The following is a 15,939-nucleotide window of genomic DNA, read 5'->3' on the forward strand; positions in this document are numbered from 1 at the left end:
GTTTCTCATCCCCAGTCTAATTTATCCTGCCTGTCCAGGGATCGACCCAGCATCCCTCCGGGTCAAAAGTTCACTTTTGCAACCTTTAGGCCACGTGCTATTTCTTTTTGTGTGTGCAGTTGCATGCATATGTCAGTCTTTCTATGGAAGCAAGGAGGAAATAGAAAACTAACATTTGCCTCAGACTCCCGGTGGTGTGACCACTGCACCTTCCTTCAATAAAGATGTTATACGTACATAACAGTAGAAGGGCTCTACCCTCCCTGCGACATCACTGCAACAACTCACTTCTGTCCTGAAGGGACCTTCTGGGCGGTTAAGATTGAAAATGAAAAAAAGCTTATCTCATGTAGGGACTAAAACTGAGGCATACTCTCGCCTTCCTTAATTTTCTTTGCCACAAGAAAACATATGAGTGAGTTTTGGTTAAGTAAAGATTACTCTAGAGGAATATATAAGCAGGACTAGACCACGCTGTCACTGGAGGGAAATATAAAAACATATGCAACAGCAGCAGAAAGGGAAAGAAAAATACAAGGCTCGGCCCTCTTCAAGTGTCTGACTGATCCTGATTTTTATTCAGTGCAAGTGCGTCGGGCAGATGACTCATTTACTGAGGCTCCAGGCCAACGCTTTATGTTCAAAAAAGCATCTGTCAATTCATGGAAAGATATGAGAATGTGGCATGTGTAAGCATATTCAGAGGTGATATGTGCACATTTACAATTATGTGGGGAAACAAATGTTATTCCATTGCAAATTAATATTTGAAGCATACATATTGGACCCACAAAACGCACAGTAACGTGGGTATACTTCCAAGTGTACATGTACTTCACTCATTTACCTGAGAACTGTTTCAAAGTACTTTTACTTCAATAGTATGCTACTCTAGTTTATGCTTCACTATATTTCAAATAAATATATCTTACATTTGTTTGACCCCAAGTTACTTCTACAAATTCTAACAAAGTCCTATATAACAAAATGTGATGTGTTGCCTTGAAATAAACTACCTATGTAAAATATTAGCTTCACCTCAAACCACATGCTTATCAATGCATCCGTAATAATAGTCCAAAGGTGTAACCATATAATCATCTTAGGGTTTACTTCTTCCAGAATAATAATGACTCTTTTGATACTTTAGTATAAAATAATGTGTCATGTTTGTCTAACATTTAGCTGGACTTTTAGTTGCAATGGACTATTTTTTATCTCAAGTTGAGGATCTGAATACTTTCGTAAAACACTGCATTGAGTCAGATGTTTGTCCACCTGTGGGTCATCAATCACTTTTATTGGCTTACTAAACATAGCAATGCGTAATGGCTATGCATAATGAAACAAGGACTTGCTTTGAGGACACTGCTGGTGGACGACCAAGGACAGAATTAATCTGGTTTCTGTCCAAACAAGGTTAAAAAGGCATCTGACATCATTCCTGTGACGATCATTGTTAGAGTGGATGTTATGCACTGTCATGTGCGCTCAATTTCAGGATAACAATGATGTATAGCAATGCATACACATAGATTTATAAATGAAAAGCCTGTATATTTGTGTGCACTAAAAGGCTTTCTGGACTGGCTATTCATACTTCTTCACTAAGCAGAATTATGCATATACAAGTTCACGTCTGAGTCCATCCCTAACTTTGTATGCCTGCAAATATATTCTCTGCAAGAGCAGAACAAACTGCCATATTAAAATTCAGCAAATTCAATGATAGCATAGCATTTTTAATATCCATGTTATCTAAAGACTTACCATCCCACATGGATTCCACAACATTTGGAAATATGGCCACATGAGATTGGGAGACACTGACCACCAATTCTGATAAAATGTTTAAAGATGCATTACTAGCATTGCCTTTTGTACCCTCTCACTGGAAAGGAAATACAATACGATTATACTTTAGGTCAGAAGTTAGGTTTCAAATACCAGCCAGTAAGTGCACACAGCTTTTTGAAAGTGACCGTATATATGAGGTCAACTTTAAAGCCTATATTTATTTATTTATCCTCACTCAAATGAAGACTAAGCTCTGCCTCTGGCTTTCAAACAGAGTGGACAGATTAAGCTGAGTTAGGTCTACTTCCCATAGATGTGTTGGCGTGGCACTTCCATCCACACCCCCCTCTCCTTTTCTGTAAAGACCAGTGAAGAGGTGACACATCTTTACTTCTGAAACTGGAAAGTACTCGGAGATTGCAAAATATGAAGATGTCAAAAAAGACAGCTCTTGCAAGAAAAAATAAGCAACATTGTTACAACCGTGTTTATTTGTCCTTATTATTCTAGAGATAACTATAAGGAACAATACATATTGAGTTTGTTAGCTTTTGTTATGATGTTGACGGTGGATATGATGATGGGAGATTAGGGTGCAGGTTAGGATATTTAGTCATATTTTCTTTGGATATTACTGTATACACCAGACAGAGATGTGTGCCTTTTTTGCACAACTGATACAATAAGAAGCTGTTCAGTTACAGCTGCCTTTGCTGCTCCACTAATAAGAAGGAAGTCCTAATTGGATCGAGTGAGACACAGCAAAAAATTTGCAGAAAAGGAGTTCTTAAGGACTGACCTTAGAGAGAAATGTGGGGGTAATTATTCTGTTTAGCTTACTTCTTCTTTTATGTTTTTGAAGTTATGTTAGACAATTATCCTCACTTGGCTCACAGCAAAGTCAGAACGGTAAAAACATGAACTCTTTTAGTACAACTTAGATTTAGGGGATGGGGAACAAAGAGAGGCTATAGCATAGGGAAACTGTAACTTTGGATGATACCAACGGGAAAGTCGCATTTTTTATTGAAGCCTTCATATAAGCTTCCGCTGAAATTGAAGTTTGGCAATGAAGTGATCCCTTCACAACCAATCACGAGTGGCCATTAATCTGTAAAAGAACATATGAGCATGTCAGTTTTGTTTGATGACAGACTTGAAAAACCTGAAAGTATCATTTAATGCTACAGGCTAACCAGCGCAGACTTTAAAGCTTGAGCATCAGATGTTTGAGAGCAGCTGCTTACTTGATCCCATTGACATTCATGTATTTAGGTCAGCAAGGCTGTACTCAGCATTCAGCATGCCTTCAAGCTGCACACCGAGACATACAGATATCGATGTGCTCATGTGACTTGTCAATAGGGGATGTACCCCAAACAAAACTACCTCTTTAGATTAACTTGAATTACAATTCCACTGTAAGGGCTTTATTACATTGGCTCTGTGTCAGTGACTTTGTGTGCCTCATTTCAAATATTGGATTCAGTCAAAGCAGAAAATCTATTTTCTTCTTAAAATACACAACTTGGCATTATAATCAGCTGAGGCACTTGTTTACGGAGAAATACTGATTAGAACTGCTTCACACGTAGTAGATTGATTGAAACATATCCCAGTTTATACACAATGTCTTATCACAACATCACAAAAGCAGAACATACGGACAAATTAAAAACAAGAAAGAAATGATCTCTTTGAAACATTTATTATGAAATTATAAAGGTAGAATAGCACTGTTCAAATAAAGCTTTTTAAAACAGAATAGGCGTTGCAATGTACTTAAAACCCGGCAGAGTTTATTTCAGCTTTAATAAATGTATACCCAGCAAATAAAAAAAAGGATCAAATAAATAAAACAAAATTAGATTAAACAAGTCCATTATTGTTTAACACAGCACATTAGGCAAGATTACCAGGAGTTCAATTTACATGAAACATCTCATATATACAAGAAAGATTTACATTGATGAGGGTTACAGAGTCTTTGTGAGCTATGGGGCCCAGTGGCAAAGCAGTCAATGGCAGTCACATTTCAAGTCAAGTGTGGCTTTTAGCTTAAGGGGTGGGGGTGGGGGGAGGGGGTTGGCTGGCAATGCCATTATCACAACTATTAGTCTAGACACTGGAACAGGCTAGTGACAGAGCATCGGACTGTGTGTCACTTGACACAACAAACCAATGACAAGGACACGTCTCCCTGTGGGTTTGTCATGTCAGGACACACAGCACCTCCTTGCCCATATTTTACAAACACACCCTTACACTCTCATGATAAAAGGAGAGGGGATTGTAACAGAGAGAAAGTGGGGCTATGTACACAAAGCACCCTCATGTGTCACAAATGATCAGAACACAAAGGTGAACAAACCCTTGGTGATTTAGCATTGCTTGTAACTGCATTGACCCCGATAAAACATGTGTGAAAGGCGTGGGCTGGAGACGGGGAAGATAAGGAGTGGGTGGAGGGGCCAAGTGAGGAGTTGAAAGGAGAGATGGGTTGTTTGGGTGGGGGTGGGGGTGGGGGCATTCAAACAATGAATTAGCATCGTAACTTCATCTTTTTGTATCATTTTTCTTCTTCTTTTTAGACAAGCAAGTAGTCAAGAAACATTTTCTTCCACCGTCTACTCTTGTATTTAAGGTAAATTTGAGAGAATTCAGATGAGGTGTTGATACTGTAAGTGTGTTAGGCTGCTGTTTGTTTTTCTCATCATGCAGTGTAAGAAAAAAATATGAAGCTAGTATGTCAACTTGATTGATTGCCTTAGAAAAATGGGAAATGTGTTTTGTGGATTAGTGAGAAAATGGAGATGAATTAACTAATGGCAGTCCCACAAAAGCCAGAATGACTTTGTTTTTTGTGCATGCAAAACATTAATTTAACAAAGCAACCCCCTGAAGATTGATCATCAATCAATTTGCTTTGAAAGTTGCAGAAATGGATGAGGAATTTGAGATAAATGGGTTGCCAGCCAAATGTGATGGACAAACAACAAACCAAGAAAGAAAGAAAAATCACAGACGCACACACACACGTAAGACCTTTTGATAAATGACAGGGTTTGTCATCATCAAAATGGTTTTTTTTGACACGTTTAAAATAATAAAACAAATGTTTGTAAAATTGTACATGTATGAAAATGGCTTAGACAGAAATGAAATTTGACAGATGTTCACGAAAAATCAAATGCAATTCCTGGTAATTTGCCATCATCTGTGTTTTGGCACTACTATCCTTGGCAGTTATAGACAAAAAAAACTAAAAGGCTATAAATAAATAAATAAATATATAAAAAATCAGAAGCACTTCATTTTTCTCAACAGAAGAAAATAAAAACATATAAATGATCTCCACAGTTCAGCCAATGTTCCAACGGGGAGCTTTGATTTATTTTGTTGTTTTGTGCAGACAAAACTGGATCCCCCTCGGGGCAATAATCTACTCAGGTAGCACTCACACCCACTACTTTAGTATAGCCCGCAATCCATTTCATTTCCTTTTACCCACCTAGACAGAGAAGACATGACAAGTTTTTTAAAGAAATATAATGTTCTCTGCAGTAAAGAGCCCTGCAAATCCTGCACTGATGATTTAAAGCTTTGAGAGACACTTCACTCACAGACTTATTGGCTTACGATCTCCTGATAGCTACATTTGTTTTGAGGATGTGATACATTTTACTCCAAGAGCGAATGGGTGTTTGTCCTTGCATATATCGGTAGTTTGAATAATCATTAAACTGATGATTGCAAAAGACCCAACTGAAGAAAACTCAGTATTTTCTCAAAGATTTAGTGTATTCACGTCCTTAAGTCATTTTTTGTGTTTATAGCTACAGAAAGGGTGCGATATAACAAGTTGGTGTTGCTATTTTCAAGAAAATGTTAAATCAACTGGAACATCTTCAGTCAAAAGTATCATGGACATGTACAGTATAAAGGATCACAAACACAGCGTCCTGAAAAAGTGACAGGAAAGCTGAGGAGAAGGATGTATGATCGCAGTCGGCAACAATCACTAGCCACTCTCCATCTTCCTCTTTCATACTGCCAAAGTCTGTGTCAGCACAACCCAGAAGATATTGCAACAGACTTTTCCCCTCAGGTGCAACATTGTCATAGTTCATTAATCTTCTCAAACTTCTCCTGCTGCCATCAGCCCCCGTTCGTACTACTAATCCCCTTATTAATGTGGCAAATGAACCTGCACAAGAAGGACGACTCCCCCAAGGCTCCATAATTACAATGGTCTGTACAAACTCGTGTTTGCATAGAATGTCCATTCATTAAACGTACTGACAGGGAAACTTTAGGATTACCCTGCAAAAGATTCCTAGTTCTTCCTCACTGGGATTTCTGCACTGGAAATGTATATCACTGCACTTATACCTTATATCAACCAAACACCTTACTGTGCCTGCTAATTCTATTTTCATTGTAATTGACACACCAATTATATAAAATAAACGTTGGATAAATTTTTGGAAAAAAAGCACCCAGAAATTATTTTGATTAAGTCATTGAATGTGCGTTGTATGTCAGACGTTATATGTGTTCAAAAGGGAGCTGCTGGATATTGTCCCCAGAGCTAAAGCATGGTGTGTGCTGCAGAAGAAAGAAGTATTTACACACTTTCTTTCAGTGCTTGCATCTTTTCTGCCATGCATAAAAACACTAATAACCCACAGCAATTAAGCCTTTTTGCACATGGTTACAATACACACTACTGAAAGCCCTATATGAGGCCCATAATTGTGCATCCAAGCATATAATGTATATTACCATAACAAAGCAGGGGAAAGAGGAGACATCTTGTGTATCAGCAATAATATGTACATGTAGATGTCCATATATGCTTGCTAACTCAACAGAGTTAACAGCCTTAAACTCACAAACCTCATGGGATTCATTTAAGGTTAATAAAGTGACGACTTAACATGTGGATAGTAATGGATTTAGCACGTTTCATACATCATCTCAATGACTACTCTCAAACCACGCAACCTCAGTGATACCACGCTGATGTGTCCGCAACATGGGCCTTGGGATCTGATGCGCAGTACATGGCTAATGCGTAGCCGCTGGGCTCATGTTATGTAGTGAGCCACATATATGTCTCCCCGTAAGACTACTGGAAGGAAGAGAGTCAGAATGATGGTGAAACGGCTATGATTATACTTGGTTTCTTAGATGCTTGTGTTGCCTTGAGAAACTAGGACATGCTTTTTTCCTCAGTGTTGTTTACACTAATGTAGGTCCCTGGAGGGTAAATAATAAGTGGGGGAAAAAAGAAAGGAAAGGCAAAGATGTCTTCTTTTGCTATCAGCCGAGTTAGGGGTTTCTATAAAGCTGATTGCATTCGTCTGTTATGACACTGTAGTAGATATCTGCAATTTCTATTCCCTATGTTCTATATTCTTTGGGAGGAAGACACTGCTGAAACGTGCAGGCGTTGCTGTTGTTGTCAACCTTTCTCCCCACCTTCTTGTTCATCAATTTCCTTTCAGTTTCCTGATTTATTTATTGATTGGTGCTGATGTTGCATTGATGTGACTCTTAAGAATTGAAACAAAATGGCGTTTGAAGTTCTAAGAGAGAAGGTCAATTATAAAAGCTATTCCCTACAGCTTTACACATTTGTTTCTCTTGAACACCCTCTTTCAAGTAATTGCTTATTTCGTGTCAATTTCAGGCAACAATGGGTGATTGATGATGGTTTGTTACTCATAATGTAACAACATTAATATAAACTCCATCATTCTATCATAGATATTTTTGAAGCTTTATTTGGTGTAAGAATTCAACACCCTATTCATTTTGGATGCAGTGCATCAGACCACATTTTAAACTGAATAATAACATTGATATTGACTTTTTTTTTATCATCTTTGTATATATAAGAAATCTTTTAATAATGCAGTTCTTATCTTTTTCTAAAGCGCTGCTACTCTCCGGGAAATATGATATGATAATCCTATGATATTACCTTTTGGATTCACTGTCTGTTTAAAGATACACTCAAAAAGGTAATTACTATTTTTTGGCTTTTACATTTTCTTTTTTTGTTTCAAATTGCAGATAATCTCTTCTCTGTTTTCAATCTCAGGCAGAATCCAAAAAGCAATTGGACTGGCTGATCGTCTTCTTATCAATACTCATGAAAAAGAGATGACATGTGCATGTCATTGCAAATAGTTGCATTGTGCAAAACACTACAAATATGGATGTATCAATAGCATTGTGAAATCACTCTGCTTTATCCAGTAAGACACAACAGTGCAATCATTTAACCACAATCAATAACTGCCATTTAACCTCAAATCTGAAGTGGGATTCTTATCAGTGAGATATTGTAGAATAATAAACATCAAGAACCAGATAGTCTTCATTACAAATCTCCAAAGAAAGACATTAGCAAATAGTTGAAAGGTAGAAAATTACCTTTTCGTTCTAATAATAAGGAAGGAGATAAGAAAGTGTACCCTTGTGTGCAGTCAAGTATATTAGTGCATATTAATTTGAGTAATTTAAAAGGTATTATGAAACGATATCTTACTTCCCCCTTGACTTTTTATGGTGCTGATGCTGGGGATCTAAATATTATAGTTTAACCAATAGATAAATACTGATTTAATTATGAATTTGATATGACATGATAAGATATGATTACAAAATAAATTGCTTATATTTCATTTTCAAGTTCTAAAAATAAAGGGATATGAAGATGGTAAATTTGAACCGCTTTTTGTGAAAAGAAGAGATTTAAACTGAGGCACACGTTGAGGTCCATTTCAACTGTTTTCTATAAGGATTAAATGCTCTACACAAATAAAATAAAATGAATCAATGTACACAGCATTTCAGGGGAACGCTTGTGAGAAAAAGTATCTGCAACAGTAAATCATTTATATTATCAATGGCGCTGTTTACAACACGCTGGCTCTGTTTGTGTGCTTCTTTGAATCATTTGTCAGAATTATTGATTCCAATAAATCTTGTGTGGTATTATGGGATGACGGAGTGAATCAATGAAGTTGTGCTTACAGTATAGTGTCATATCTCATGTTTCCTCCTCTAGGGTTGAATTCACCCCCACTGCCACTAACACCGTCACCCATTTCATCGCCTGGTCTCGTCTCTCACACACATCACCAACCACACACACCAAGGCAAATGATGCCAAAGTGAATGCCTCTTTTGACTGCCACCTCTCACACAGAAACACATTAAATGCAACCCCAGATGCAGTGACCCGGAGGTATGCATCGATAAGAGTCGCACAGTGTCACCCCTGTAATTCCACTCTCTCTTCCGGATAGATCTTATCACTCTCATCTTTAACTGCCATTATCAATCTTCCCTGTGCATCATTAGGCAAGAGTATTTCACTTAGAAACCAACGTAGGTTTTACTTCGTTCTTCTCCTCCCTTGCATTTACAAGTCCACTGCAGGTTGGCGTAGTGCCATGCTGTGCCATGCAGCTCAACACTGCCACCTAAAGGTTCAGTACCACCACCCGTCAAGCCTGACCCACTGACAACTGTCTCACTCTGCCTCCCTTTCTCCCTCTGCTCTGCTGCTCCCTGTGTTTATCCACGTGTGTTCCGGATCTGTGTGCTGTGTAGTGGTGCTTTATTAGCAGAACAATTAATAAGGCTTTGATAAAAAGCAGCATGGATTACGTTGAAATTTGAGGCTCATTATTGGCTAATCCTTTTTGAATTGGATGTGTATCAAGTTCCAGACAAGCTTCAGTCAGTTTGCCTGTGTGCTTTGAGAAGAGGCATTTAATTCGAGTTTAGATGATGTAGCAAAGCCTACTGTGACATTCACAATACTACCGCAACAGACTAATTATTGACTGTTGTTATTGCTGCAGGTGTTGAAAGGTTACACAGTCGTTTGTGATTTAACAATACACATCAAAACAAATAAACAAACAAAAAAAACATGAATACACTCAGTTTTATGAGGAGAGAGGTGAAAAATTAACTTCTTTTTTTGGAAGAATGTGTGCAGCATTTATCTAGGATGATAATCTGAGTAGATAGGCAAGAAAAAAATGTTTCTTTCACAGAGAACATTGAGTCACAATTAATGTAATGTTGGTACATTTTACCAGTGATCTAACCTGGGTGCTGAATAGACAAAATAAGGCAAGGCAATCACTCACCCAGGTGCATTTTGCATTTAATAAGAATTAAATATATAGCAATGACAGAACATCAGTCTATAATTATTCCCCAAGAATTCTCCATGTGATTGTTGAGTCCATAATCAACTCCATTAAATAGCAGTTGTTCAAGTTACTTTTTTCTTTTTTAAGTTTGAGAAATAGTGGAACTTGCTGAAGCAGTAAGTCTCCTGTAATATTTTCTGTTGCTTCACAGTAAGCAAGTGTCTAATCTAGACTGGCACTTTAGCACTGTGGAACAGGGCAATTATAGGCAGTACTTATAGACCAGTAAAAGTGCTCTTTTACCTGCTGTCTGGTGTGCATGGGCGCCTTCGTCTTGAACCCTCCTTGGGAGCTGCACTCCGAGGCACTGAAGTGGTCAGAGCTCGTGGAGGACCTCTTGGAAAGGGTGTCACAGCCCCCAACAAATGTGTTATCCAATGGGAGCTCCTGAATCACGTGATGCTTCTTCACTGAGACTGGCGTGTCGGCCTTGAGGTGGAAGGCCGATTGCGGCGAGGCGGACTTGTAGTGCCGGGCCAGGTCTGGGCTGCTGGGTTTAAAGGTTGTTGTGGGTGTGGCATTCCATTCAAAGCGTCCAATCCCTTGCTCTTCCAGCTCGGTGGGCAGGCTGATGGTTCCGTTGATTGGCTCGTGAGCAGGATCGTCAGGCTTGTTCCCCTCAATGGTGACAAAATTGAGCAGAGAGCTTTTTGGGGACTTCCTTTTCTTGCGCTTTTTCTTTTTGTTCTGCTTGTTTTCAGTGTTGGGTGACATCCACTCAGCCCCCTGTTTTTTCCGCTGTGCAGCTTTGAACCTGGAAGCATGGCGGCAGCGCAGAAGCACAGTGACAAAGATGACAATAATCACTACCAATGCCCCAGTTACAAAGGCTATCATTATGGTTAAATAGTCACCGCTTTGATACGTTTCACTGCTTTCACCAATGTTACGGTCAATTGGGGTCTCCATGGTGCGTCGGATGAGATCATAGATGAGAGTCGAGTTGCCCACAGTGTCATTGACATACAGAAATACCAGCACAAGCGTATGGAGAGATTTAGGATATCCCAGGTCACTGATATTGACCACTAATCTGTGTAAGCCTATGTCAGTCAAAGCTGGTTTTTCCTCCAGAGTAATATTGCCTGTGACAGGGTCAATTCTGAAAAGTCCTTTGTTGTTTCCACTCACAATGGTGTATTTCAGTTCTGCATTCATTCCTGTATCACCGTCTACAGCAAACACTTCTGCTACCACAGATCCTGGGATAGAGGAGAGAGGTACGAGCTTGAAAGATGTGTTGGAGGGGGGATAGATGACAATGGGGGTGTTGTCGTTCACATCGATTACATTTATGGTCACCTTGGCGGCTGAGGAGCAAGGAGGCCTGCCACTGTCCACAGCCCTGACATCAAAAGTGTAGGAGCTCTGTTGCTCCCTATCGAATGACACATTAGATTTAATCACTCCAGAGTAAGGATCCAGGATAAAGTTCTCATTGTCATTCAGTATGGAAAGAGAAACCGCAGCATTTTCTCCGGCATCTGAATCTGTGACAGTTATCACCCCAACTGTGCTGTATTTTGGAAGATTCTCAGACACAAAGAACTGAAAGTGGTTATGTGTGAACTTTGGGTTGTTATCATTTTCATCCAGCACAGTTACAATAACAGCCGCCTGCATCTGCAAAGGGGGTGTCCCGTTATCTCTTGCCGTTATAGTGAAGAGGAACCTATCCTGATCCTCCCGATCAAAAACCCTGGATGCAGTCAGGACCCCAGTTTTTCGGTCAAGATCAAAGAAGGATGCATTTGGTCCCAGCTGATAAACTATCTCTGCGTTTTTCCCACTGTCCTCATCTGTGGCACTGAGAGTCGTGAGGAACAGGTCGCGCTTGTTGTTTTCCATAACAGCTAGCTCAATAACTGGCTGAGTAAAAATAGGCGGGTTGTCATTCTCATCCTCCAGCCTCACTCTTACCAAGGCAGTCTGATTCAAGCTGGGTTTTCCAGAGTCAGAAGCCACGATTTTAAAGTTATACTCCTTAGTGCCTTCGTAGTCAAGCAGAGCAGATGTCTCTAACAGATACTGGTTGTCGTACACAGCCTTTAGATGGAAGGGCACATCTTTCTCAATGAAACAAATGACCTTGCCATTGATGTCAGTGTCTTTGTCTGACACTGTGATGAGAGCTATCTTGGTATTGATGGGATCCTTCTCAGAGAGGAAAACAGTGCCGTTAATGGGACTGATTATGTATCTCAGGTCTATATTAGGTGGATTGTCATTCACATCAGTCACATTTATAGTAACAGTAGCTCTTGCGGGACTAGAGCTGCCATCACTGGCTAAAACAGAGAGCTTATGAATAGCCGTCTCCTCTCTGTCGAGAAGTCTCTGCACTGTAATTAGGCCAGATGTTGTATTTAATGCAAAGAGTCTTTTCGTAGCAGCTGACACCTGAGTCCCAAATACATAACGTATTTCTGCATTCGCCCCTATGTCTGCATCTGACGCCTGGAGCTGCACAACAGATGTGCCAATAGCGGAGTTTTCTGGTATGTGCACATCTATCTGACCCTCTTTAAACACCGGTCTGTTATCATTGACATCCGTTACTGTAACTTGGAGAATTGCAGTGCTGGATTTCTGTGGACTGCCACCATCCTCCACTTTGATCTTCATCACATATGTATCCTTCTGCTCTCTGTCCAGATTCTGCTGCACAATGAGCTGGGGCCACTTCTCCCCCTCAGGCGTTTCCACTATGTCTAAGCCAAAGGCACTTTGCCCGTTGATGAGCTCGTATTTGTGGACACTGTTAGGGCCAGTGTCTGGGTCAGTGGCAGAAGGAATGGCAAATCGGCTGTTAATGAGCGTGTTCTCTGGGATGGAGATGTTGATCACAGGGGACGGGAACATGGGGGCATTATCATTTGTGTCTTTGACAATTATTTTGATCTTAATCAGCCTGAAATAATCATTAGGGAGGATGACCACTTCAATTTCAAAGGAGCACTCGCTGTCCTCAAACGAGGGACCAGGGCACAACTTCTCCCTGTCGATTCGGTTTGATGTAGTGAATATCTCGCCAGTGCTGCTCAGAACACGCACCAGAGGGTTATCTCCTGCTTTGGAGACGAGCCGGTACACAAGATTAGCACTTGCTCCAGTGGCAGCATTTGTATGGGAAATGTTTAGGTCCTTTGGTATGTTTCCAATGAGGACATTTTCTTGCAACTCCTCTCTGATGGGGTATATTAGCTCTTGGGCTATTGAAGGATCTAGCCATAAGCAGGCGAACAGGGCACCCAACAGGTAATAGTCTTTTAGATCCATGACAGCGTAAATGTGTTTCCAGTCTTTAGTAAATCAAAGGTTTTTTTCTATGCAATGTTGTTACAGGCAGTGCCTCCTTGCATGTGATGGCAGGAATCTTCCAGCGACAACCTATGAATACATGAAAGAGTTTCTCTTTAGTGAAAATAACTTTCCCATGCACAGTAATTCAATTTAATTAACAACCCCCAACCTCAAAGTCAGCTGTTTTGTTCACTTTCTTTTCTTTCTTTTTTTACAGTCCCTATTAAACTATACCCAAAGGCCTTTATCAACAATTCACAGTAAAAAATCTAAAGCAACACTTAACCCACCATTTATGTTTGCTCCCTTTCTAAAAATCCTCCACATTTTATAGTCACCAATAATTCTTTCAGCGACTCAAACCCCCATTGCCACAAACTTCACTAACATGACACACTCTTATTAATATTAAACTACATTGCTGAAATTAAAGAGCTTTAGCTTTGTGCGGGCTTATAAACGAATGAATGCGCATGAATGAAGCCTAGAAAATGAGCTCAGACAGATTTTGAATTCTTAGTGGGCAACTGAGACCTATTCTAATCGTACATACCCAAATCCGTTACAGCGCAGGAGAAAAGCTGGAGTGTGTCAGCTCATAGTCTTCTCCTCCGGTGTACCTGTGAGATTATTCGAGCAAAGATATCCTTCTCAGTCAGATCAAGCTTTGGATCCAGGAATAAGAAGAACAAAATATTCGACCCGCTGGAGTAATCAGACTCAAGAAAAAATGTTGGGTAAAATCAGCTGGTCGCAAAAACTGGAATAAAATAGATGCTGCAAATGTCGCAGTTCCGTTTCCCCCATTTAACTTCAGGAATGGACAGGATCTAATTGTGCGCCCTGCAGTGATTGCGGTGATCAGCGCCGCTCTCCAGCAGTCACAGCCAGGTGATCACTGTTTGGTGCTGTCTTCCATTTGAACCGGTCCTAAAAAAATAGTGCTCATCTGCCGTAAACGTACCGAAAAAACCCGGCGTTTTTCCCCCCCGGGCTACCTGTTAAGGTGAAGGTGCCAAAGAGGTGAACACAGGAGGAGACACTGCTGTCCCGTCATGTTTCAAGTTCATGAAGCACCATCAATAATCAGCCGAGAAAACCACAAGGTTAAAAAGAGATCATGAAGAAAAAGCGATATCTCAGAATGGATCCCACTTGGAAATGCCAACCTAGATATAAATGCTGTTCAGTGTGGCACCGATGTGCAGCGTGTATGTGCCGTTTATCCTTGCACTCTCACTCGCGGAGCAGAATATCTTGCACTAACTCTGTGTAAACCCATAGGAGGGGTGGTGAAGTACACCACACCGACGCCCCCCACCCTGCCGACCATCATCATTGGACACCGCCCCTTTCTCTCAGTGGCGTAGACAACCCGAGCGCCCACAGGATTGGCCCAAAGTCACGTCACTTAATGCAGACCGGAGGGTAGTCCGCGGTGAGATGCTCTGTGAAGATGCTGCAGGCTGCAGAGACGCTTAACCAAAAAGCCCGAGGCTGGAGGGGGATGATGATGACGACGATGAGGATGATGATGAAGCCGCTAGTGCTGCTGCTGATAATATGGAGAACAAGAGTGTCTGTTCCCTTGCTTATGCACTGTTGATGATTATATAAAAGGCAGATAGCCGTCATTGGCTCTAAAAGGGACACACCGAAAGGCATAAGCCAACCTGTTAGGCTGTTGTCAGGTAGGCTGTACTTATTGCAGCGGACACAAAAACCCAACATTTTGAAGCCGTTAAAATCACAAACTGAAACGGTTTATAATGGATAGGACTTGCCAAGAGTAAACACAGGCATAGGCGACAATAGAAGCCTTGTGTAAGAGTCACTAATTGCACTCCAGACAGAGAAGCCGTTGTGTACGCATGTTTGCACGGGGTGCATATTCACGCTCTGTCCGCCACACTCAGCACCCTGCAGCCACTCATCAGCATTTGTCCGTAAGAAATAACCTTGACAGTTATCCCAGTCATCAAAGCTATACACAGCATGTGGTGCGAGCTCAGTGCGTAATGGTTGAATTGCATTTCCTTTTAAGTGTAGTGCCTCGTGCTATAGGGCTGTGACGATCTGAGGCAGCTGTGGTGGGACTTTGGAATTGCCTATAACTGCAGATGATCTTGGTTGACAAGTTTTAAAAGAAAAAGGGGAAGACTGAACTGTGTAACGAAACTGACCAACAACAAACAAATTGCACTTCCGATGTGGCACAATGCAATTAGAAAACTGCAGATTTAAGAGACTGCAAATCAGAGTCAACCATACAACCACGCTTTAATGCATACTGCTATCCAATCATTACTTAATTTCAATGCAGTAGATAACCCTCAATTTCCTCCAAGACTCTCTGGTTGTGCTGCTGCTGAGAAAGGCAAGCTGTTGAGCAAAGGCTGAGCAGCCTGCCATGGTGAACACTGCCATCTTGAGGTGCTCTTATACAAATGCCTGAACTGTGCTGTGAGCTCTCTACAGCTCTTGGAAACCACAAACTACACAATTTTTAACCAAGACTTGTGTACATCCTCTTCAGTCGCAGCTAGAAGTGAGAACAGAATTAATGACCCAATGAGTGGCTCAGTAAGAAGCAAAG

The 15,939-nt window shown here is 40.6% G+C and overlaps 1 protein-coding gene across 4 annotated transcripts in view; it reads right to left on the reverse strand.

Annotated features, from left to right (window-relative positions):
* Positions 1 to 14,685, reverse strand: part of pcdh9 (protocadherin 9) — a 196,169-nt gene extending 181,484 nt beyond the window's left edge. For 2 of the 4 annotated variants that reach the window (XM_079667142.1, XM_079667141.1), the window contains exons 1-2: positions 13,897 to 14,682; positions 10,284 to 13,430 (exon numbers count right to left, since the gene is read on the reverse strand). In XM_079667142.1, the coding sequence (XP_079523268.1) occupies positions 10,284 to 13,319 (3,036 nt within the window). In that variant the 5' untranslated portion in view covers positions 13,320 to 13,430; positions 13,897 to 14,682. Of the gene's footprint in view, positions 1 to 2,334; positions 2,909 to 10,283; positions 13,431 to 13,896 lie in introns of those variants that run through there. The other 2 variants (XM_079667144.1, XM_079667143.1) reach the window with 2 other exon arrangements.
* Positions 14,686 to 15,939: the final 1,254 nt, after the last annotated feature.

Source organism: Notothenia rossii (genome assembly GCF_949606895.1).
Source record: "Notothenia rossii genome assembly, chromosome: 2".
NCBI lineage: Eukaryota > Metazoa > Chordata > Actinopteri > Perciformes > Nototheniidae > Notothenia > Notothenia rossii.